Source organism: Pelophylax lessonae (assembly GCF_965119305.1).
Source record: "Pelophylax lessonae genome assembly, chromosome: 7".
Taxonomy (NCBI): Eukaryota; Metazoa; Chordata; class Amphibia; order Anura; family Ranidae; genus Pelophylax; species Pelophylax lessonae.
The window spans coordinates 201,696,456-201,719,725 of record NC_138774.1 but is presented as its reverse complement, the minus strand read 5'-3'; the positions used below and the strand labels follow the sequence as shown (position 1 = coordinate 201,719,725).

The following is a 23,270-nucleotide window of genomic DNA, read 5'->3' as shown; positions in this document are numbered from 1 at the left end:
TTGTTTCAATAATGAAGATTAAGGAGCACTTTCTGGGTAATCAGAAATTTTGGAATGTGATAATTGGCATATCAGCGCTTGTATGTGCTAAAAGTTCATCCCATGCTCTGCACAATTGCCATAGATTGTGCATTCCTTTATTTACAGTGGGGAAAATAATTATTTGATCCCCTGCTAATTTCTTAACCACTTAAGCCCCGGAGGATTTGTGCGACGCTGTACCCAAATGAAATTGACGTCCTTTTTTTCCCACAAACAGAGCTTTCTTTTGGTGCGATTTTTATTTTTTGCGCTTTAAACAAAAAAAGAGCGACAATTTTGAAAGAATAACAATATTTTTCACATTTTTATATGAAATTCTCAAACAAAATGTAAAATCTAAATTTTTTTAACATTTTAGGGCAATTTGTTTTCTGCTACATATTTTTGGTAAAAAAAATCACAATAAGCGTATTTTGATTGTTTTGCGCAAAAGTTATTGCGTTTACTAACTACGGGAAAGATTTATGTCATTTTTATTTTTTTCTAACTAGTAATGGCGATTTTTTTTGCAGGACTGTGACATTGTGGCGGACAGATAGGACCCCCTGACTGACATTTTTGGGGGTACCAGGGACATTACTATAGTAATCAGTGCTAAAAATATGCACGGTTACTGTAAAAATGACACTGGCAGGGAAGGGGTTAACTTTATTGGTGATCAAGGGGTTAAGTGTGTCCCTAGGGACGTGATTCTGTTAGTGGGCGTGGCTAGTGATGTAATCACAGAGACATACGATCCTACATAGCCGGATCGCATAGCCTCTGTCATTACTTCAGGGAGAATGACAGAGGGCTTTGTTTACATCAGCCGTCTGTCTTTCTCCCTCTCCTGTGGGAGATTGCGAGTGGCCGGCGGACATCGGAGCCGCCTGTCACACGCACTGGCTAGGCAGGGAATGAGCTACAGGCTCGTGGGCTAGCCCTATAGAAAATTTATGGAGGGAGCTGAAACTTCCAGCTGCCAAGCAAGTCAAAAAGTCATAAGGATTTAGAGATCTGTAAAGAAGAGTGGACCAAAATCCTTCCTGAGATGTGTGCAAACCTGGTACCTAACTACAAGAAACGTCTTACCTCTGTGCTTGCCAATAAAGGGTTTCTCCAAGTACTAAAGTGATACTTATTTTATTCACTGAACTGCATCTCAATTTATAACATCTGTATCATGTTTTTTTTTTCTGGATTTTTGGTTGATATTTTGTTTCTATCATTTAAAATACACCTATGATAAAAATGATAGACCCTTCATTTTCTTGTAAGTGGGCAAACTTACAAAATCTGCAGGGGATCAAATCATTTTCCCTATTGTAAAATAAAAAATCTATAATACAATCAAATTATGCAAGCGTGTCTGGTTTACTAAGCTTTTTTGTCTGTTTCTTAGTGAACAGCCAAAATTCCTTTGGTATGGGCATACTAGAAAGCTTTGGCAGTTATACCCCTTCCTTAGCTGTACAAGTAATATTGTGGCTGGATGTCTATCTGTCAATCACTGCCAGGGAGCCAATGAGGAGAGAGTGAGGCCCAGCCACATTTTTTGAATAAATGGACACAGCTCGGGAGTGAGCCTGCTCCAGTGCCCCCATAGCAAGGGGAAGGAGCCAGGACTGCTGAGGGGGGGCCCAAAAAGAAGATCAGGGCTGCTTTGTGCAAAACTATTGCACAGAGCTCGTAAATATGTTTATCTTCTTTTTTTTTTACTCTTTCTTTTACAAACACTTTAAATTGCCATCACAGCAATTCAAAATTGGAAAGTAATAAGTGTTTAATGGTCCCACAATACTAGACTGTATGAATATAGCTTTGTTATAAAACACTAAGAAACCCATTAGGCTAAATGTTCTATTGCTACAAGTTTTAGGCTCCATGTACACGGGACGTTGTTAAAAATCCCTTTGAATGCTGGAATTTTTAGGACGCTTGAAACGTCCGTTCAGTCGCGTTTGTACCCACGTTTAGCGGCGTTAGCGGGCGTTTGCGCTTAGAAGCGTTCCTAGAGGTCAAAAAAATTATTCCCCTTTAAAATGGAAAAACGTGAACGCTAAACGCGGGTCATCACGTTCGGACGCGTTTGAAACGCTGGGAAACACACGTTCGAACGCAAATAATTGCGTTCTAAAAACAGTCCCTGAACGCAACTGCCTGCAAATGACTGTAAACGACCTGGTGTACATGGACAGATAAGATAACATGTAGATGGGTTCAGGGGCTTCTGAAAAAAACGCCCAACTGCTCCTAAACGGCCATTTCCAGCGTCCCGTGTACATGAAGCCTTAATGTTGACAGGGTCATACATAACAAAAGTGTAATCTGGAAATATCCCTTAATAAAGCATTGTGTAGCAGAGGTTGGAGCATGGGGTGTTGATTTAATAGTATTCTGACTACACATTTGTGGAAGTTATAATGAATGAAAGTTATAATGAATGAGAAATAGCTATTTGTTTTCCAATTAGTACTGGCGATTTGCATGAATTAAGAATAGATTATTGGATATGCCAAATACAAAATACATTTTTTGGTATTTTCAGCTGTAAACTCACAATGAACAGGAGCAATGAGTCAAGAGTCACAGAGTTCTTCCTCCTGGGCCTGTCCCATAATCAAGATCAGAAAATGCCATTCTTTGCTCTTTTCTTTATAATGTATCTAGTAACACTCTTGGGTAATACTCTCATAGTAGCTGTGATTGTCAAGAGCAATGAGCTGCACAACCCGATGTATTTCTTTTTAGGAAATCTTTCTTTTGTCGACATTTGTTTTAGCTCAGTAACAGCTCCTCTTATGTTGACCAATCTTCTCTGGGATCGGAAATCCATTTCCTTCGAAGGATGTATGAGCCAGTTATTCTTTCTCTTTTGTACAGCGAGCATGGAGTGTTTTGTCCTGGCAATTATGGCTTATGACCGGCTAGTTGCCATCAACAACCCTCTACGGTACTTATCCATCATGCACAGGACAATGTGTTTGGCTCTGATAGTCTTTTCATGGGTATTTACATCTTTACATTCTCTGATACATATATCCATTGTTTCTTCAATGAACTTTTGTGGTCCAAACAAAATCCATGAGTATTTTTGTGACCTTCCCCCCTTGCTGGCGCTCTCCTGCTCTGACACATCACAGTACGACCTTTTGGTGTTCACTGAAGGCTCATTTGTAACCATGAGTCCCTTTGTGTTTGTAGTTATCTCCTACTGTAGGATTCTCAATACCATCTTGAAAATACAGTCATCCATAGGAAAGTACCAAGCATTTTCCACATGTTCCTCCCACCTCACTTCTGTTGGACTTTTCTTTGGAACAATCTTCTTTACTTATTTCCGTCCATCTTCCTCAGATTCATTAGAGGAAAATAGATCAGTAACAGTGGTATACTCAGTTCTTACTCCTCTCCTAAATCCTTTTATATATAGTTTGAGGAACCAGCAAATTAAGATTGCTGTGAATAAGATCTTTCGTCAGATGTTTGGGACGGATGTGAAAGATACACGTAAAAAAAAATTCTTATAGTGTATTTATAGCAGTCCTACAGATCATTGTCACATAGTTTGTGAGGTTGAAAAAATACATCAATCCATCCAGTTCAACCTATGATGTGTGTGAGTGTTTTCTGCTAACCGTACACTGTATACCCCTGTATGTTGTGGTCTTTAAGGTGCCCATCTAATAGTTTTTTGAAACTAACGACGCTCCCCGCTGACACCACTGCCTGTGGAAGAGAATTCCACATCCTTACTGCTCTGACAGTGAAGAACCCCTTACGTAGTTTAAGGTTAAACCGTTTTTCCTCTAGATTTAGTGAGTGGCCATGTGTCTTATTTTATTCCCTTTCTCTGAAAAGTTTGTTCCTTATGCTAGGGTCGCCAGTGCAGTATTTGTACATTGATATCATATCCCCCCTTAATCGTCTCTTCTCCAGAGAGAATAAGTTCAGTCCTTTTAGTCTTTCCTCATAGCCGATGCCCTCCATTCCCCTAATTATTTTTGTTGCCCTTCTCTGGACTCTTTCCAGTTCCAGCACATCCTTCCTGAGGACCGGTGCCCAGAACTGGACAGCATACTCCAGATGTGGACGGACCAGAGTCTTGTAGAGGAGAATAATCTCTTTATTTCTGGAGTGAATCCCCTTTTTTATACATCCCAGTATTCTGTTGGCTTTGCTTGCAGCGGCTTGGCATTGCATGCCACTGCCAAGCCTGTTGTCTACCAGTACCCCCAGGTCCTTTTCCATCTTAGATTCACCCAGAGGTTCCCCCCCCTAGTGAGTAGCTTGCTTTCTGGTTTTTAGCACCCAAGTGCATTACTTTACATTTTTCAACATTAAACCTCATCTGCCATGTAGTTGCCCACCCCATTATTTTGTTCAGGTCCGCTTGTAAGGTTTCCACATCCTGCATAGAAGATATGGGCATGCTTAGTTTAGTATCATCCGCAAATACTGAGATTGTACTAGATATCCCCTCCTCTAGATCATTTATGAATAAATTAAACAGGATTGGTCCCAGGACCGAACCCTGGGGGACCCCACTTTCCACACCCGCCCAATCCGAGTATTCCCCATTAATCACCACCCTTTGCACTCTCTCCTGGAGCCAGTTCTCTATCCAGATACTCACCTTATGCTCCATACCTACCTTCCTTAGTTTGAACAGTGAGCGTTTGTGGGGAACGGTGTCAAAGGCCTTTGCAAAGTCCAGATACACCACATCCTTAGACTTACCTTTATCTAAGTGGCAGCTCACTTCATTATAGAAGGTTGATATATTGGTTTGGCAAGAACGATTTTTCACAAATCCATGCTGATTACTACTAATACCGTTTTCAGTACTAAAGTCTTATCCCCTCCAGACTACTGATGTTAGGCTAACCGGCCTATAGTTACCCGGGATATATCTCGGCCCCTTTTTTTAAATATTGGTACCACGTTGGCTTTTTTCCAATCAGCTGGCACCATACCCGTCTGTAAACTATCCTTAACCACCGGAGGATTTTGCTGTCTTACGTCTGGGCCACTTTTTGCAATTCGGCACTGTGTGACTTTAACTGACAATTGCGCGGTCATGCAACACCGTACCCAAACGAAATTTACGTCCTTTTTTCCCACAAACGGAGCTTTCTTTTGGTCACCAATGCGATTTTTACTTTTTGTGCTATAAACAAAAAAAAGCGACAATTTTGAAAAAATAATATTTTTCACATTTTTTATATGAAATTCCCCCCCAAAAAATGTAAAAATCTAAATTTTTTATCATTTTAGGCCAATTTGTTTTCTGCTACATATTTTTGGTAAAAAAAAAAAAAAGAAAATCGCAATAAATGGATTTTTGTAAAATCTTACCGTAAAATCCTTTTCTCTTAGCTCATCGACAGACGTAGTCCTCGGTGATACACCACCTTCGGGTTATGTTACCTCCGCAGGAGCAGGACTAGACAGGAAATTAAAAAGCTCTGGCCACACCCTAGGGGCAGTCCCAGAGGGTATATCCTCTCTCTCTCTGCCTCAGCAAATCAGTTATGTGAAAAAGCAGTGCTTAGAGAATTTAACCCAACCCAACTCCAAAACAGAGGGGCGGGGACTACGTCTGTCGATGAGCTAAGAGAAAAGGATTTTACGGTAAGATTTTACAAAAATCCATTTTTCTCTAGCGCTCATCGACAGACGTAGTCCTCGGTGATACACCACCTTCGGGACGTCCCAGAGCAGTATCACAACTGAGGGGTGGGAAAATGGAAATCAAATCCCAATCTAGAAGGCCCAACCGGTGCCAACTAGAAGTTTGCAATGCTCATCCTTAATGATGAGACTCAACAAAAAAATTTTTCAAACAGAAAAAAACCCTCGAGGTAGACCACCGGTCTCCTCAAATTGCGGCCTGCAAAACCTTGCGGCCAAATGAGGCACCCGCCGATGCCGTCACATCAATTTTATAGAATTTAGTAAAGGTATGTACCGACGACCAAGTGGCCGCCTTACATACCTGGACCACTGACGCCTGATGGCGAAAGGCCCAGGAAGTACTGAGCGCTCGAGTGGAGTGCGCCCTAACAGGGAACGGAGGACTCTGACCCTTAATAGAATAAGCCTGTACCACCGTTTGTCTAATCCATTTGGCAATGGTCGCGGCAGATGCAGGCAAACCCTTTCTGGGGCCATCCGTGATCACAAAAAGTGAATCCGTCTTACGGAATGATTCCGTAGCTTTCAGGTATACCCTGATTGCCCGAACCACATCCAAGGAATGCAACGCATGTTCCCGATGATGCTTGGGCTGAGGACACAAGGAAGGTAGTACAATATCTTCATTCAGATGAAAATCTGAAACCACCTTAGGAAGAAAAGATGGCTTAGGATGAAGTACTACCTTATCCCTATGAATCACTAGGTATGGGGACTGGCATGATAATGCAGCCAGTTCTGACACCCTGCGAGCAGAAGTAATAGCCACCAAGAAGACCACCTTCTGGGATAAAGTAAGCAAGGGAATCTCCCTGATGTTTTCAAAGGGAGGTTTCTGTAGAACCGACAAAACCAAATTAAGATCCCAGGGCGGTAAGGGCGCGCGGACTGGAGGAGCCAGGTGCCGCACCCCCTGGATGAAATTCCGCACCAAGGATTTGGTAGCTAAAGGTTTCTGAAAGAAGATTGCTAATGCTGAAACTTGACCCTTGATGGTGCTCAAGGCTAGCTTCTGCTCAACCCCTTGTTGCAAAAAGGCCAATATTCGAGACACCGAATAGGTACGTGGAGGAAATCCTAAAGATTCGCACCACGCAATATAAGTCTTCCATGTGTGATAATAGACTTTGCTGGAAGTCGCTTTCCTTGCTTTAATAAGGGTAGGAATGACAGAAGTAGACAAACCTCTGTCCTTCAGTACTTGGGTCTCAATGGCCAGGCCATTAAAACCAGCGACTGTAAAGCACGAAGGTAAATAGGTCCTTGAGACTACAGACACTCCCTGAGACGAAGTTCCCACGGAACGTCTGCGACTAACCTGTCCAAGTCGGCCAGGCCGGCTTGAAGAGGCCAGCCTAGAATTTCTAGGACCACTGGCGCTGATTGGATCTGAACCAGGCGTCCCTAGAGGTATCTGGCCCCGACCATCCGAGAAAGTCTGGTCGTTTTCTGTTCCCACACATTTATCAGATACCTGATAGTTATCAGGCAAGGTGATCTTTTCTGGTTGAACCTCAGGGACCGAAGTCACCCGACTAGAGGCTACTTGGCCTATCTGGTCAATCAGATCCGATTCCTGTGAGGTATCGGGACTAATCTTAGGAAAAGGTAAAGGAAAAGATCTATACAGGGAACGGTAACTACCGCTTCCTGTACTTAAATGTTGGAAGGGAAGAATCGCACCGGTAGTAGTGGTTGATGCTCGATCTAATGTCCTGAATACCGGTGAAAACGTCCCCCCACCCTGAAATTGGGTGGGGGCGCACCTTCAGGCTGTGTACTCCTTTACTTCGGGTTTGGCTGGGTTGGTCCTCTGCTTGTCCGACCAGCCCTTCTTGAACCCTCCTGGAGGAGTCTTGCCTTTCCCGGAAGTACCAGCCGGGCGTCCTTTATGGGCGGTAAAGAAAGGTCCTCGCTTGTTGCGAGGTTCCTTAGCTTTTGCAGCCTGTGGCAAAAAAGTACTCTTGCCCCCGGTGGCATCCTTAATGATTTCATCTAGGTTGGCTCCAAATAGACGATTCCCCTGGAAAGGGAGATTGGTCAAAGTCTTTTTGGAACCTAGGTCAGCTGACCAGCATTTTAACCACAGCACACGTCTGAGGATCACTGCTAACTTAGATGCATGCCCTAACAAGGGAGTAGTGTCCAAGGCTGCGTCACAGATAAACCGTAGCCCTTGTATGATCTGTTCTATCAAACCAGATGTCTCCTGGGGAATATCTTTTCCCCTACAATCTTGGCGTACCATCTTCGCCCATTCTGTAAGTGTCTGGGAAACTAGACCAATAACAAATGGTCTAAATGCTGACCCTATCAGAGAAAAGATAGTGCGGGACTCCGCTTCTATCTTTCGATCCACCGGATCCTTAAAGGACGAAGTGTCCTCCACTGGAATAACCGTGGCTTTATTCAGCCTGGAAATAGGCGGATCCACGACTGGTGGTACCGTCCATTTCTTAATGATGGATTCCTCAAACGGATAGCGTCTAGCAATACGCTTGGAAATAGTAAAGGTACGTTTAGAATGTTCCCATTCTCCTTTAATCTGATTTCCAAAACATTTAGGTACAGGAAAAGCCTTCGCCGTCTTGATGGGCTTATTAGTCCCAAAAGGCCTCTCTGTTTCAGTTGCCTCTGCCGGTAAAGCCTCAAGTTTTAAGGTTTCTTGCACTGCCACAACTAGTGCGTCCACCAATGCTTCTTCCTGAATTATAGCAGGAGAAGAAGCGTCCTCCTCACTATCTGAGGGGGCTTTACCTGGGATAGCAGCCCTTGCAGAGGAACCTGCAACTGCAGTGACCATCTCTGAATCAGAGTCAGAGGTGTCAGATAGTATAGGGGTAGGCGGGGGTCGCTTCCTTGACCCCCGTCCCTGACAGGCCGCCTCCACCCGAGCCACCATAGACTCCAAAATTGCTGTAAATGACTCTATACTCTGTACACCGGCGGGTCCCGAGGCCCCCTCGAGGGAAACAGGTGGGGGAATCTGTGTGGCAGGGTCCATAATAACTCCAGTTACTTCCTGGATGATATAATTCAAAGTAAAGAAAAAACTTTTTTTTTTTTTTTTGACCCTCAGCGCCACAAAAAACCCCTTAGTGTTACCTGCTAGGGATCCCTATCGATCGAGAGAGAGAGAGATAGACCCCCAGGCTCACCACTTGATGTTCAGAGTTGAACTGCAACAGCTTACAGCGCTGTCTTAGACAAACAGGAAGTCTTTTGGCTGGCTGCCCAGGAAGAAAGGAGGCGGCTCCGCCCCTCTGTACGCCTTCCGGCGCCTCCCCCAAGCTCCACGAGGTGTAGAATCACCTAAAACATGGCCGCCCCCATGCTGGAGACACGAGGCTACGCCAAAATGGCGGCTCGTGCGATCCAGCAAAAAAAATGGCGGCGGCCTGTGCTGACTAGCTATGTGCTGCAGGCACACAACACTCTCTCTGCATGGGGATATGGCGTGTTTGGCGGTACCGGCCCTGGCGGACCGCATGGCCGTTCGGGAGGCCTGCTATTAGCTGGAGATCTGACTTGGAAGGCAGTCTACATGTCCATGGCTTCTGACTGGTAGGTAGCTTATACTTAACCCATAAGATTCCCAGAATGCCACAGATTACATCTTTAAAACCTGCATACAATAGATTGTTAACTCCCAAACCAAGCCTCCTGGCTTTTGCACACATAAAATCACACTCAAGTAGGAGGATTTGTGACATGTTATAGGATAGAAAGAACTCTTTCTTACCATACAGAGAGGGGCCCGCGTTCACCACAAAACCCGTCAGGGAAAACAGGGGGAACATACTACTCACCATACCGGAACCAGGCGGGCACCAACTCCTGACAGTACCCCTCTCCACCGGGGCGGGAGGGCTGTCGACCGATACAGACGCCGTGACTCATGGTCTTTGGCGTTTCAGCGAGACGTTTAACTCGCGGGTTCAGTCCTCTAATGGGACTTTGTCGCGGCCGACTCAGCGCGGAGCTATGGCCTGCACGCGCTCGTAGGCTGAACTGGGGTGACCACCGGATCTCAACATCCAGCCCGTCGCCCAGTTCAGCTTTCTTGCTTGAAGATCTCACAGGAACACTGGAGAAAAAAAGCTGTCCAAAAATCCTTTTAGAAAAAAATTTCTTGCCAGGACCTAAGATCCCAGCAAGGTATCTAGGTCCTTACTCCTAACTAGACAGAAAATAACTGATTTGCTGAGGCAGAGAGAGAGAGGATATACCCTCTGGGACTGCCCCTAGGGTGTGGCCAGAGCTTTTTAATTTCCTGTCTAGTCCTGCTCCTGCGGAGGTAACATAACCCGAAGGTGGTGTATCACCGAGGACTACGTCTGTCGATGAGCGCTAGAGAAAAGCATATTTTGATTGGTTTGCGCAAAAGTTATTGCGTTTAATAACTAAGGGAAAGATTTCTGTCATTTTTGGTGTTTTTTTTTTTTAACGAGTAATGGCGGAGATCTGCAATTTTTTTTGTGGGACTGCGACATTGCGGCGGACAGATCGGACCCTTGACTGACATTTTTGACACTTTTGGGGGTACCAGTGACATTACTAAAGTAATCAGTGCTATACATATGCACTGTTACTGTAAAAATGACACTGGCAGGGGAGGGGTTAATTTTATTGGAGAGGGAGGGGTTAAATGTATGCCTGGTGCTTACTGACATGTGTGGGGGGAGGTGACTGAGTGACAGATCGCAGGTTCAGCTACGCTGAACCCTGCAATCTGACCCTGCCTGTCACTTAGGAGATCCGCCCGCGGATCTCCACACTCGATTCCCCGACGATCGGGGAAGAGTGGCGGTGATCACCGCTACTCCTCCCCTGGCCCGACTCCCGCTGTGACTGAATGCAGCGGGAGCGAGCCTCCGGCGGCGCCGAGAAATGGGAGTGTCTGGCGACGTAGGTCTACGTCGCCAGACGATAACGAACCACTTTGCCGCAGTAGAGGCTCAGTGAGCAGCGGTAAAGTGGTTAAAAATCATGAATAATGGTCTGGCAATCACCTGGCTGAGCTCTTTAAGAACCCTCGGGTGCAAGCCATCCGGTCCCGGTGATTTATTTATGTTAAGTTTCTCTAGTTTAGTTCTAAGTCTATCTTGTGTTAGCCATGGCAGTAGGTCCTGAGGTGTGTTGTTTAGTTAGGCCCTACAAGCTGGGTTAGTGTAGCCCCCCAATTCTTTTGTGAAGACTGAAGAGAAAAAATTATTTAACACTACCGCCTTTTCCCTGTCGTCTGTGGCCAAATCTCCCTTGTCGTCTTTTATGGGGCCAATGTGTTCTGGTAGGTTGAAATAATACACGTGGAACCAGCGCAATCACTCCTTGGGCAACCAGATCCTGCACCACCCCTTGAGATCTTTTTAATCAGCGGGGGACAAACTGAGGTTTGAAGGAAAGAATCTGTCTGCGGGACGAGAGCGAAACTATCTTGTAACCTGAGCAAATCAGTTTGTGAACCGATCTGTCCGAATCTGGGACAACCATGGTACTTGAAAGTAAACGCAGACATCCCCCCCACCCCTACAACGGGTGAGGGCGTCCCTGCAGGCGGAGGAGGACTGGGCCCCCGAGCCAAACTGAACCGTCTTGGACTAACCAGACCAGGATTTCTTGGTCCCGCCAGGGACCTTGAAGGATTTTCCTTTGTCCTGAGGCACGAAATGACCCCCGATAAGCCTTGAAGGAAGGACCCCTCTGAGGGCGGGGCTGCTTACCCCTAGAATTTTGGGGCAGTAGGGTACTCTTACCACCCATAAGACCCTTGATCAATTCATCCAAAGTATCCCCAAAAACTCGATTCCCCATAAATGGGACATCTGACACAGTTTTCTTGGAGGCGTGGTACCCAGACCAACTCTTTAGCCACATAATGCGACTGATAGCGACCCTCACCGCCGACAGCTTCACGACCAAAGAAGCCTCGGCTGCATCACACAGATACAATACGGCGTGGGCCATTTGATCCACCAGATCGAGGGCCGCAGGGGGGGGCCGATTCCACCACAAGGATGCGCTTTAGCTCCTTGAGCCATTCGGTGACCGCCTGAGACACCATCACAGAAGTAGACATATGCCGGTTTTCGGTAATTCGATATATCGCGGTATTGCATAGCCACGGTATTGTTATTGTGGCATTTTTAAAATACCGAGTTTCTCTGTCAAGTCTGCCTGACTTGTGAATTGATACATTTCAGTGAGCTGGATGACTCATTTACTCACACAGCTAACCCCTTTCAGCATTAAGTCTCCTAACTATAAACAAAAATGATTACATTTGTATCTTTTCCTTCCCTCTGCCAGGGAGAAAGGAAGTTTAACCTCTTAAAGACTGGATCTTTTTCTGACACTTGTTGCTTGCAAGTTAAAATCAGTTTTTTTTTTGCTAGAAAAGTACTTAGAACCCCCAAACATTTTATATATTTTTTTAGCAGAGACCCTACAGAATAAAATGGCGATTGTTGTAATATTTTATGTCACACTGTATTTGCGCAGCAGTCTTTCAAACGCAATGATTAGACTTTAATGAATAATAAAAAAAAAAAAACGTAACAGTAAAGTTATCCCAATTTTTTTTTTTGTTACACAGAGAATCGTGAGAGAATCGTGATCTTTATTCCAAGCTAAAAAATCGTGATTCTCATTTTGGCCAGAATCGTGCAGCTCTAATAAATATATATATATATATATATATATATATATATATATATATATATATATATACACACCCACACGCATAGCAGCCCACATTACATTATTATATAGCCATCAAGCAGTGTCTACAAAAAATGCAGAAAGCTTGCCAGAGCAGGAACTGCAGGTTAGTCGCATGGTGCAAAAGCAGAATGGATTTCAAGGCCACTGAATTTTAAAAAAATGCTGCATGCACCTTTTTTCTGCGGAAAATGAGGGCATAGCAGCCCGTTCAAATCAATAGGCTGCTATGCCTGTGCAAATGTGGGCCGCCAACCCGCATACATGTGAACCACCAACCCGCATACATGTGAACCAGGCCTAAAGCAATAGTAAAGTCATTTATAAACAACACCTCCTTCAGGTTTAACCACTTCTTGACCACAAGGATTTGCCCTCTTAATGACCAGGCCATCGGATCGGAGCCGAGCGCCAGGACCAGTTATCACCAGTTAGGCCAGACACTGCTTGATGACCTATTTTAGGCCTGGTTCACAGAGTCTGTACTGACTGACTATATAATAATGTGCATAAGTGAACCAAAGCCCCTAAATTCAGCAATGAAATTGAAGTGAGGTGGAAATTTAATAATTTAAATTTAATAATAGAATACCGTGATAATACCGTATACCGTGGCAAAACCTTAATCAATTAATCGCAGCATGAAAATCTGATACCGTCACAAGCCTACACAGAAGCGAAAACCGGTTTGAGTAGGGAACCCGTCAACAAAAAGATATGGCGGGAAAGCGTTTCTGTGCGCCTGTCTGCCGAGTCTTTAAAAACCGGGGAGTCCTCCGCGGGCATTAATGTGGACTTGTTTAATCTAGAAACCATATAATCCACCTTAGGTGCCTCTGTCCAGTGGTTGTCAACTGCATTCGCAAAGGGATAACGATACTGGAAGCGCTTAGGTACTGTAAGCATATGTTTTATGCAACGCCATTGTTCGTTCACTGTGTCATGAAACTCCTCGGAACAGGGAAAAACCTGACCCGACCTCTGGGCCTTGCGGGACCCGAAAGAAACCCGCTTACCTGACAGAGGGTTCTTCTATAATATTTAAGTTCTCCCTGACAGAAGAAAGTGCATTCTGACATCAGCAGATCCACCTTAGATGCTAAAGTCGCAAGTGCAGCAGATAAGGAGGCCATGGAAGAAGATTCAGGTGACCCTGAAGCCCCAACCAGGTCTGGAGGGAATTTGCTGTCCTGTGAGTCCATGTGCACACAAATTTATTTTTGGGACACTGGCCCTTTAAAATCGGCGGTACCCGCGGTTCCCACCGCAAATCCACACCGCTGATAGAGACCCCCTGTAAACTTACCTAGAGCAGAGAAAGGAAAGTATTGCAGGGAAAACAGTAAAAATCAGCCCCCAGTGTCACAGTATACTGTACCAGACCTCCACGCACTGCTGTAGTGAAGGGAAGTGATGTAATGCACTAAGGCCGCCCCAGCCCTGTCTGCCTATCAGTAAGGGAGAGGAGAGATTAAAGATGGCCGCTGCCCTCACACGGCAGCTACCCAAATCCAAGATCAGCGCCAAAGGGCAGAAAAAATGTCCGCTGCCCACACAGTGAGGCTAGAAGCCTGCCCTTACCTAAAATGGCGGCTAAAAGTTCGGCGCCAAGTTCTGACCGCACAAACACACTGACTACCACGGGGATAGCTGCCAGGGACCCTCCAGACATGAAGCAAGCCCCCACACTCCCCTACGCACTCTCTCATCAGTGCGCATAGCGCCCCCAGTGGGGCCAGCTCAAAAAACGGTCGGGCATAGGGATATTATAGAGGCCTTAATGTTTGTCATCCCCTAGGAATGGGCCAACATGACACCCCCCAGACTGTCCCAGGACAAGGGGGTTGCATCACTCACCATACCACGATTTGCGGGCTCCTCTCCAAGACCGGAAACACCTCCCGCCCTAAGTGGGGTTGCCATCAGCCAGGAAGGGACACTAGCAACCCAGGGCGTACCAAAGTTGAGACATTGCGGCGAAGAATCTTCGCAGGCTCGTCCCCATCCAGAGGTGCACAGCCGTGGCGAGGCCTGGGTGCACCACAGACCTGCGATGCTCGGTGGCATACTGGGACACCAGAAGGGTCTATATTACCCAGTGTGAGGCCCAGTTCTGCTGTCGCTTGTAGTCCTCCAGGGATCCCCCTGACTAACTGGCGATAGTGAGTGAACGAAAGAAAATAAAACACTTATAAAGAAAAATGTAGAAAAACTGAGACGTAGGTCTCAGCTGGGTAACCTAGATCTACTCCTGAAGCTAGGCAGCAAAAAACAGAGCATGGGATTAGGGGAGCAGGGTAATGTATGTGGGACAGCCCCTAGGGGTGTGTCAAGTGTAAAAGTCTGGTTGTATTAACTTTTTCACAGCCTAGCTACTCCTGCGGAGGTTGCCATTACCCAATAGTGAAGGCTGATTGGACTGGGCTGCGACTGTCAGAGGACGTAAGAGAAAACTGAATTTTTGTCTTACCGTAAAATCCTTTTCTCTGATTTTCATTGACGGACACAACACCCGCCCCTCTAGTTGGGTTTTATGTTCTTCTGACACTGCTTATTACAAAACTGAAGACCTATAGCAGGAAGTGAGAATATACCCCCTGGGACTGCCCTATAGGCATAGTCAAACTTTTTTTCCACCTAGTGTCCTACTCCTGTAGGGGGCAGCATAAACCCAAGGGTCAAAGAAGATCTGGAGCTGTGTCCTTCAATGAACAGCAGAGATAATGATTTTATGGTAAGACAAAAATCCCTTTTTTTTTTACTTTGTGCTCTAAAACATATCCAGTAAAATTAAAAAAAAAAAAAAAAAAATCGAATTTCTCCATAAATTTAGGCCAATATGTATTCTGCTACATATTTTTGGTAAAAAAAAAAAACAATAAGTGTACAGTAGAACCTTGGTTTGAAAGTAACCTGGTTTACGAGCATTTTGAAAGACGAGCAACATTTTAAATATTTTTCCTTGATATGCAAGAAGTATTACACTCACAATGTTAAAGTGGTTTAGCAATGTTACAGTGGTTTAGTACAGTAAAAGGATGCCATCACCTCTGTTAAATAACATTGTATGTCCCTGTGCTGTAAAAAAAAAAATGCATTTATACCTTATATCAGAGCGTCACCCGGAGCTTACGTGACTCCTCGTCTCTCTACTCTCCCCAGAGGGCGGGGCCGAGCACTCCCGCAGACGTCAACTGGGGAGGAGAGGAGCAGAGAGCCGAGGAGTTATGTGAGCGCTGGGTGAAGCTCTGATACAGTACTGTATAGGTAGAAATCGGCATAATTTATATACAGCACATAGACACAATATTTAACAGAGGGGATAGCATGCTTATACATTACTGTACTATAGATATGATAGCAGCATATCTTTATTTATACCAATAAATGGTTGTGGAACTAATCGTCTGAGTTTCCATTATTTCTTATGAGGAAATCCGCTTTAATATACGAGTGCTTTGCATTAAAAGCATGTTTCTGGAACAAATTATGCTTGCAAATCAAGGTATTACTATATATTGATTGGTTTACACATAAACGTTATAGTATCTACAAACTATGGGATATATTTAAAGAGTTTATATTTTTTTTATACTAGTAATGGCTGCGGTCAGCGACATAGCGGGAATGGGATATTGCGGCAGACAATCAGACACCGACACTTTGCGGGAACTAGTGACACTAATACAGTGATCAGTGCAAAAAATATGCACCGTCACTTTAGACACTGGCTGGGAAGAGGTCAAACATCTAGGGCGATCAAAGGATTAACTGTATGCCTAGCCAGTGTTTTTTGTCCTGTATGAGCGACTTTCACTAACAGAAGAGATGGATTCTAGTCCATGCTTTGCAGGGACACGGAATCTATAATTTTCCCCCTGTCAGAACGGCGATCTGCCATGTTTACATAGGCAGATCCCCACTCTGTGTGTGTATTACAGACATTTGGCAGGTGCTGGAGGACATCAAGTGCCTGGCTACTGCTGTGGATATTGACAGCAGAAGCGGAGCGCGCGCCCCCCTGCAGGTGGAAGTGCAGAATCACGTATACATGTGTTTCTGCACAGGAGAGCCGCCACGTTGCAGTAAAACTGCTATGGAGCAGACGGCAAGTGGTTAAATACCCAGAGCAGAAGGCATTCCTCATACTCACTTTTTCCATGCAGTTAGACGCAGACAAAATTAATGGAAATTAAGAATTGTCTACACTGCCTGTGGTAATGGTTCTCACATCACAGGAAAAGCAAATGCAATAGGTAAAACCACCAACACTTCTCAATAATTGCCATGGTTGTCTTAGGACTTGTATTTCAATGAGTCTAAAAGCTACAAAGCAAAGACAGTAGTCAACCATTGAGCATAATTATACAAAGTGTATTTAAATGTATCAACACCAAGATGGCAATATGAATTGATGCCGTTTTTCTGACATAAAGACATGGAAACTGGATGGTTTAATACCTACTAAAGCAGCCTTACAGAAAAGCACTGAAAAGAACTGTTTTTCCCTTATAGTACACAGCTATAGTGTAGGTTCGTCTCTGAGAAACATGAACATTAGGTACAAACCAGACAACATTGTGGATTATTGCAAATATAAAGAACATTCTTTATTTAAAAAGCAGCAACTTTCTAAACAATAGCTATAAGGAGACAAAACTTTTAGGGTATGCTTGGGCATAACAGTGTAGGAGGAAAGGAAGACCAAAGTAGGAGTAGATTTTTTTTTTTTTTTACTTGCGTCTGGCAACCAATAAAGCAAAAAATTAAAATGATTTATAGTAAAAGAATTTTGTAGAACTTTCATTTCTTTACACCTGCGGCCCAGCCTCAGTGACTTCCAGTGTAGAAAACAAAGAAATAAAATACTTTCCCCAAATGCAATTTAAAAGGACTGGTATTATAAACTCTGCCCCTATGGATCAATAATAGGTCATATTACTTTAAGAGCAAATATTATACTTGAAATGTGGCAAAGTCCAATACTTGGCTTATACAAGCAAATTTCATATTGCCAGGTAGGGCAGCAAACGTCTTTTAAAAGAACTCCAGGCAGGCAACCAAACAGCACAGCTCAAATACACACATATGTGAACTGCTTTACTTGCCAAAAGATTCACAAATGTAAAAACTTTTAAAACAGGCTCCCCTGCCAGACAGTACAGACAGGACCCTAGACCCACCAGCGCACTTAAGCAATACAGCTGAAGGATCCATCCCCTGCCTGCTGGCGGGACAATGAAAAAGCAGGAGCGAATTGATAAGGTAATTGCTTTACTTTCCCATTGCGTTAGCATGTTCATTGTCAGGCAACACTGTGCACAGCACTAGAGCTCTGAATTGATGCAGTGTGCTTCTGTAAAATTTAACGGAAACCTACCATGAGAGAAACATGGAGGATGCCATTGTTGACCCCTTCTTTACAATTCTAGTTGCCTGGCTCTCAGGCTGATCCTGAATACTTCGAATCCGACACAGAGGAAATAGGACTTTCCTGATTGGTGTTATGCGTTTTGGGTCACCAAATCAGAAAGGGCTGCAGGCCAGCATAACAGCCAAACACCTAGAAGGGTAGCTGCAATGGATTGACTGCATTTCTCTCCTTCAATAAGGTTTATTTATTGAACACATAACTGGCATAAATAGTGTTTTACATCTGCCTGGTAACTAACTTTAAAAACTGTATATATTGTAAATCTTGCTTTTATATATATATATGTCAGTACAGGCTCTAGAGGTATCCAGAATAAGCTCGAGGAAAAATTGCCTATAAAACGTCAAACCTAGAAACTCCCTACTATACCTCCAAGCTTGGAAATTAAGCCTGGAGCTTAGCTATGAATGTTATTATAAATCAAAAAGTTTTCCTGTAAAAAGTGTAGGCTCAGTTCACACAAGTATGATGTGAAGAGCAAATGGTATAGCAATCATTTACAAAGCAGTTCACAAGTTTTCAGCAAGCCATTAGAGCAGCCATCAGCTCCTGTCATTGGGGAGTTTAATACGGATTCTAATGGGAGTGCTGGCTGTAGCTTTAAGGGGTTGTGTACATAGTGCAAAGGCCCATGCAGTATGTGTTTATGTGCCCAGGAGTGACTAATGTTACCTGCAGCCACTGCCAGGAGCCTGTCAAATTTCAATAAAAGGCTTGCAGATACTTAGGCTGTACAGATCTTCACACAAATCAAATGTTTATATCTGTACAGGGCCAGATGCACATGTATGTGTAGGAAGATTCATACAGGATTCTGGTGGCAGCTGCACAGAACATCTGTCACTCCTGGGCACATAAACACGTTATGTGGGCCTCTGTGCATATGGAAATCAACCCTAAACCAGTTTGTAGCAAGATTTTGCAGAGGTTGAAGTTGGCAAAAGGTCACTTAGAGCTGCTATAAGTTTAATGATTCAGCCATTAAAATGTGTTCAGTAACCTTAGACTTTTTGAAAAACGCTGCCCAGAGCACTTAATTTGCCTATTGTAGACTGCTCTTCAGGCCAAGGTACCTAGATTTTTAGGTTTATATAAATAATAAATTTAAAAAAAAATTCATAAGTTTTTTTTTTTAAAACAAATACCAGATTGCACCCTTTATAATGGGATTTACTGAGCATTTGGAATCCAATGGAGAGAACACAGCAGAAGCCGCTTGCCTTCGGACTGTCTTTAAGGAATAAGTATCAAGTGGGAGGAGAAGGTTTTGTGTTCACTGGAGAGGTCAGATCAAAGAGACAACTATTGCAAAATATTGTCATCTTAACTGTATAGCGTTAATGCACCACCCGAATGATAAAATTCATATTGATTTCATTTTTTTTATAGCACGTGACTACATTTGAAAAATTCTCTGCATTTACAGACTAAGCTGAACAGAAAAACTAACATTAACAAGGCTGGGACAAACTATAAGGCCGTCCACAGAAAAGTTTAAAAAGAAAAACATTCTGTCGATCAAAAAACAAAAACCGTGCATACGATTGTGCCATCATTGGTTTAAATTTTCTATAAAAAAAAATCCAGCATTTTGGATCAGACACTTTAGACTGCGGCATAAATATCGCATGTCGCAACTGGAACACTAATGTTGGGTCAGACATTTTCGATTGCAGCAGGAAAATTGTGTGCGCAGCTGGAACACTAATGATATAAAAAAACGAATGACCTGACGATGGACAAGAATTTTAGTTCGGTTTTTACTCGTCTATGGCCTGCTTAACACTGCGAAGGGTGTGTAAAACCGTTTACACATTTTAAAGAGCAATAATTCAAATGTTCAAGCACATTATATTTTGTCCCATTACAGCATGTGAAACTTAAAAAATGAACATACTAAAAATTGTAATTACTGGAATTACACACACAGTTACCAGACCACAAAAGTTATAAAAATGTATTATTTGCTATTTTGGACTTCTTTGTAATACATTTGTATGCACTTAAGATAACTTGCCTGATTTGATCAGGTCTTCTTGTATAATTGAATTAAAGCATTGAACTACAAAAAAATTTAAATTGTCCTTCAAGCTTTACGTGTTTGGGTACGTGGCTGGGTTTAAGGAAGAACAGCCAAAGCTTGGATCACAGGAGTGGAGTCCTTTCTGCACTCCTGTGACCCATTTTCAGCAGACAGCGGGCTTTGAAGCCTGCTGTCGACTGACGTCACAGAGCCAGTCCAGGCTTGGGTAAAGTCGTGACAATGACGGCGGGATCTGCCCACAACCCTGGACCGACACATGGCTCAGCGAACTGCTGAGAACCTGAGCCAGCCGCTCCCACCACCTCCACAGCCCAGGGCTCCAGTGAGCGAGAAGGGGGCAGAGCATAGACAGTCACCAGCTCGCTGCTCTGCCCTCTTCTCGCTCACTGGAGCACTGGCATGAGGAGGGGACGGGAGCAGCTGGCTCAGGCTCTCTGCGGAGCTCTTAGTCTTAGAGCCAGCGGGGGGAACCAATGCTGTATAAACCTAGGTAAGTATGAGTTTGAAAAAATCTTTTAATGGTTAGCCTGAAGGTTAAGCATCAAGTCATCTAGGGCTCCCGGGCCAAGCGATGTAAGCATCAGGAACTATTTTCTGGTTTGAACTGGTGATTACAAGTTAATACCTTCTACGAACTCAACCTTACATTCTACTTAGTCATGTTGGGCATTATTCAGACCTCTAATATCCCTGTGAAAACCAAGGGATGTGTAAATAGTAATATCCATCTTATATCCATAACACCTCCTAAGCCAATGTCAATCTCAGAAACCCTGATTTCAAATAAGGGATCAGACTTCCCACATTCCTCAGCTCTCTCATGGACAGTATAGAACCGAATAATGCTCCTCTAATTAAAAAGAAGTTATCCTCTTTCCTGGAAAACGTCTTTAAGAAACTAAAGTGCATGTGTTTTTGTGACGTTTACCTAAAAGTAACATTTTGATGCAGCTTTTTCATTTTTGCTGTTCTATATTTTCATGACCATTTCGCACAAAGATTGCAGATTCTTCTTATGTAATGGTTATGTATAAATCAGGACAAATGACAAGATCACAGAAAAAGCCACCCATTAGAGTCCATTTCAGTCTGATCAGACCGATAGACCAGCACGGAGTGAGGGAGGAACAGTAAAGAACAATCACTGCGTAGCATTACTATACAGACAGCAAACCCTGCACATGTAAATAGCAAATATGGCTGCTTCAATGAATTGTAAACTATAAATATAAAAGGGTTTTTAAAACAGAACACACCAATAAGATCATTTACATTGATGAATAAAAAAATAACATGACCTGAATCCCTTTAATACACACTGTGAACTGCACAAAAAAAAAAATACAGTCACGGGTTAGGAGCAGTGTTTACTGTTCCCCCAAGGCCTCTCCCAAAATCGGAACATTTTCCAGGCAACATAGTGGATATTCTAGAGCCTGTGCACAACTGATAGTTTCAATACTATGCCTTAAAACACTCCGTTTGCTGGAGATCCGACCTTAATTCAGGAATAGACAAATTAATGCAGAATTCAGGAGCCAGTTAGTCCAATCTAGGAATCAAAAAACATATTTCAACTGGCAAAAAACACAAACACAAAAACAGGGCATGAGCTGTGACTTACAAGCTTAAAGGCTACCTGACTTCCTGGGATTTGTCCAGCCCTGAGTTAAGTGTTTTGTCCACACATTTCTGCAGTAGGTCACCAAACACTGGATACACATATTAAAACTTCCATTTCTACAGACATGGCTTTTATTTGGTCCATGGTACGGAACTGGGATGGATGAGGCATCAATTCTTTGCCAGGTTGGTGATGCCTAGGTATGAACTAACCATTTGTTAAAACAATCCTTAATTTCAGCTTGGATTCCAAACTATACAGAATTTTCCATCAGTAAACCCGTGCTACCTATTGGACAACCATAAGGTCCATCACTGGCTCATCTTTGGCTAACATATCATCTACCTATGCATACAGCTTATTATTTCAGCAGGGTAGTACAGTGTGGTTTAATGTGGTGGTAAAGGGGGTAAATGATCCACAATGCTGAACCACTGCTAAGTATTACACAGGTTCATCTTAGGTGAAGGTCTCAGATGCTTTCTTGTAACCTTCTGAACATACAATCCAAAACACATCACTTATGAATATCTCACAAGCAATTCTTTTGTCCCTGAGCTCCAGCTCATCCATCACCTTCTCTGGCTCAGCGGACAAACCCTGAAGGCCAGGGGTTTTGTCTGCATTCTGTACACCATTCTTCATATACTAGTACTTGGCAGTTTGGAGAACGAGGCCCTTGTCTGGGAAGGCCTGCGCAAGGACGATAAGCTTCAAGGTCACAGATTAGCTCCACCACATCATCAACGGTGGTAAGCCGGCTTGGGTGAGTTTCGTAGAGTTCGTGGAGGGAGGGTACAGTGTATTCTCTGACAACAATGTGGAAGTGAAGTCCTGGCTGGATGTGAACAACTGTCTCTGCCATGGTGGAGGCTTTTGACCTCTGCACCAACTGCAAGGTGGGGCCTATGTCAGACAGGACCTCCCAGTGGGCTGGCAAGGGGATCTCATTCAGCTCTGCTAATAACTCTTGCAGAACCGGATCCAGGCCGTTTTTGGTGCTTAAGGAACCCAAGCTGAAGATCTGCGTAATCTGCAAAACAAATTCAAAAAGTCAAATTAATATTGGGGAGAGTGGTCGTCAAGGAAAGCCATAAAACAAGGGATTTAGAATAGTTTTAAATATATTTTTTCTGTTCATTATGGTCGAGTCTGAAAAACAGAGCACATAAAGAGGAGTGCAGAGCTTCCTTGTTTTTACAAAACTGGGACTGACTACAAGATTACAGCAAAGGAGAAATTCCTATTAGGACTGCTAACTGTGGAAAGCTTTGAGAAAGTTCACTTTCTCAAAGCCCTATGTTAACAGTGACAAAGCAGAAACCTCTATGGATACCCAAAAAATTTAAAGCAAATTAAAAATCTTAAAGTGGTTGTAACCCTAAAAAGAAAAACAAAATGCTACGGTTATTTTAAAGCATGATCAATACCACAGTGCTTTTACTGGGTCATTTGTCTAGTGCTATGTTGTAAAATATCTGGTTGATCCTGCCTGTTCCTGTGTCCCCCCTATGTGTACTGACCACAGTAATCATGGCTGCTGATCCATGATACAGTGGTCAGTTTAACTGCTTCCTTCATCCTGCTGCTCTTCCTCTCCCTTCTCTGCCTAGGATTTCCTAGTCTGTGTTAAGAGCAGATCTCCTCCCTGCAACTCCCCTCCTGCCTCTATTCACCCGTGGCTGTAACATATATAAACCACTTGCATCCCCTCTGTTTTTTAAAAATTA

At 43.6% G+C, this 23,270-nt stretch overlaps 2 protein-coding genes across 2 annotated transcripts in view; one reads left to right on the top strand and one right to left on the bottom strand.

Moving 5' to 3' along the window:
* Window positions 1-2,756: 2,756 nt before the first annotated feature.
* Window positions 2,757-3,551, top strand: LOC309559824 (olfactory receptor 1f45-like; the record flags this gene model as incomplete). The annotated part of the gene is made up of 1 exon (XM_082263257.1): window positions 2,757-3,551. One exon carries the CDS (start codon window positions 2,757-2,759, stop codon window positions 3,549-3,551), a length of 795 nt encoding a protein of 264 aa, XP_082119383.1.
* Window positions 3,552-21,530: 17,979 nt separating this feature from the next.
* LOC309559654 (methyl-CpG-binding domain protein 1-like) overlaps window positions 21,531-23,270 on the bottom strand; it is a 58,055-nt gene continuing 56,315 nt past the window's right edge. Inside the window, exon 17 of the mRNA XM_082263003.1 lies at window positions 21,531-22,573. Coding sequence (XP_082119129.1) covers window positions 22,127-22,573 — 447 coding nt within the window. The 3' untranslated portion in view covers window positions 21,531-22,126. The remainder of the gene's footprint in view (window positions 22,574-23,270) is intronic.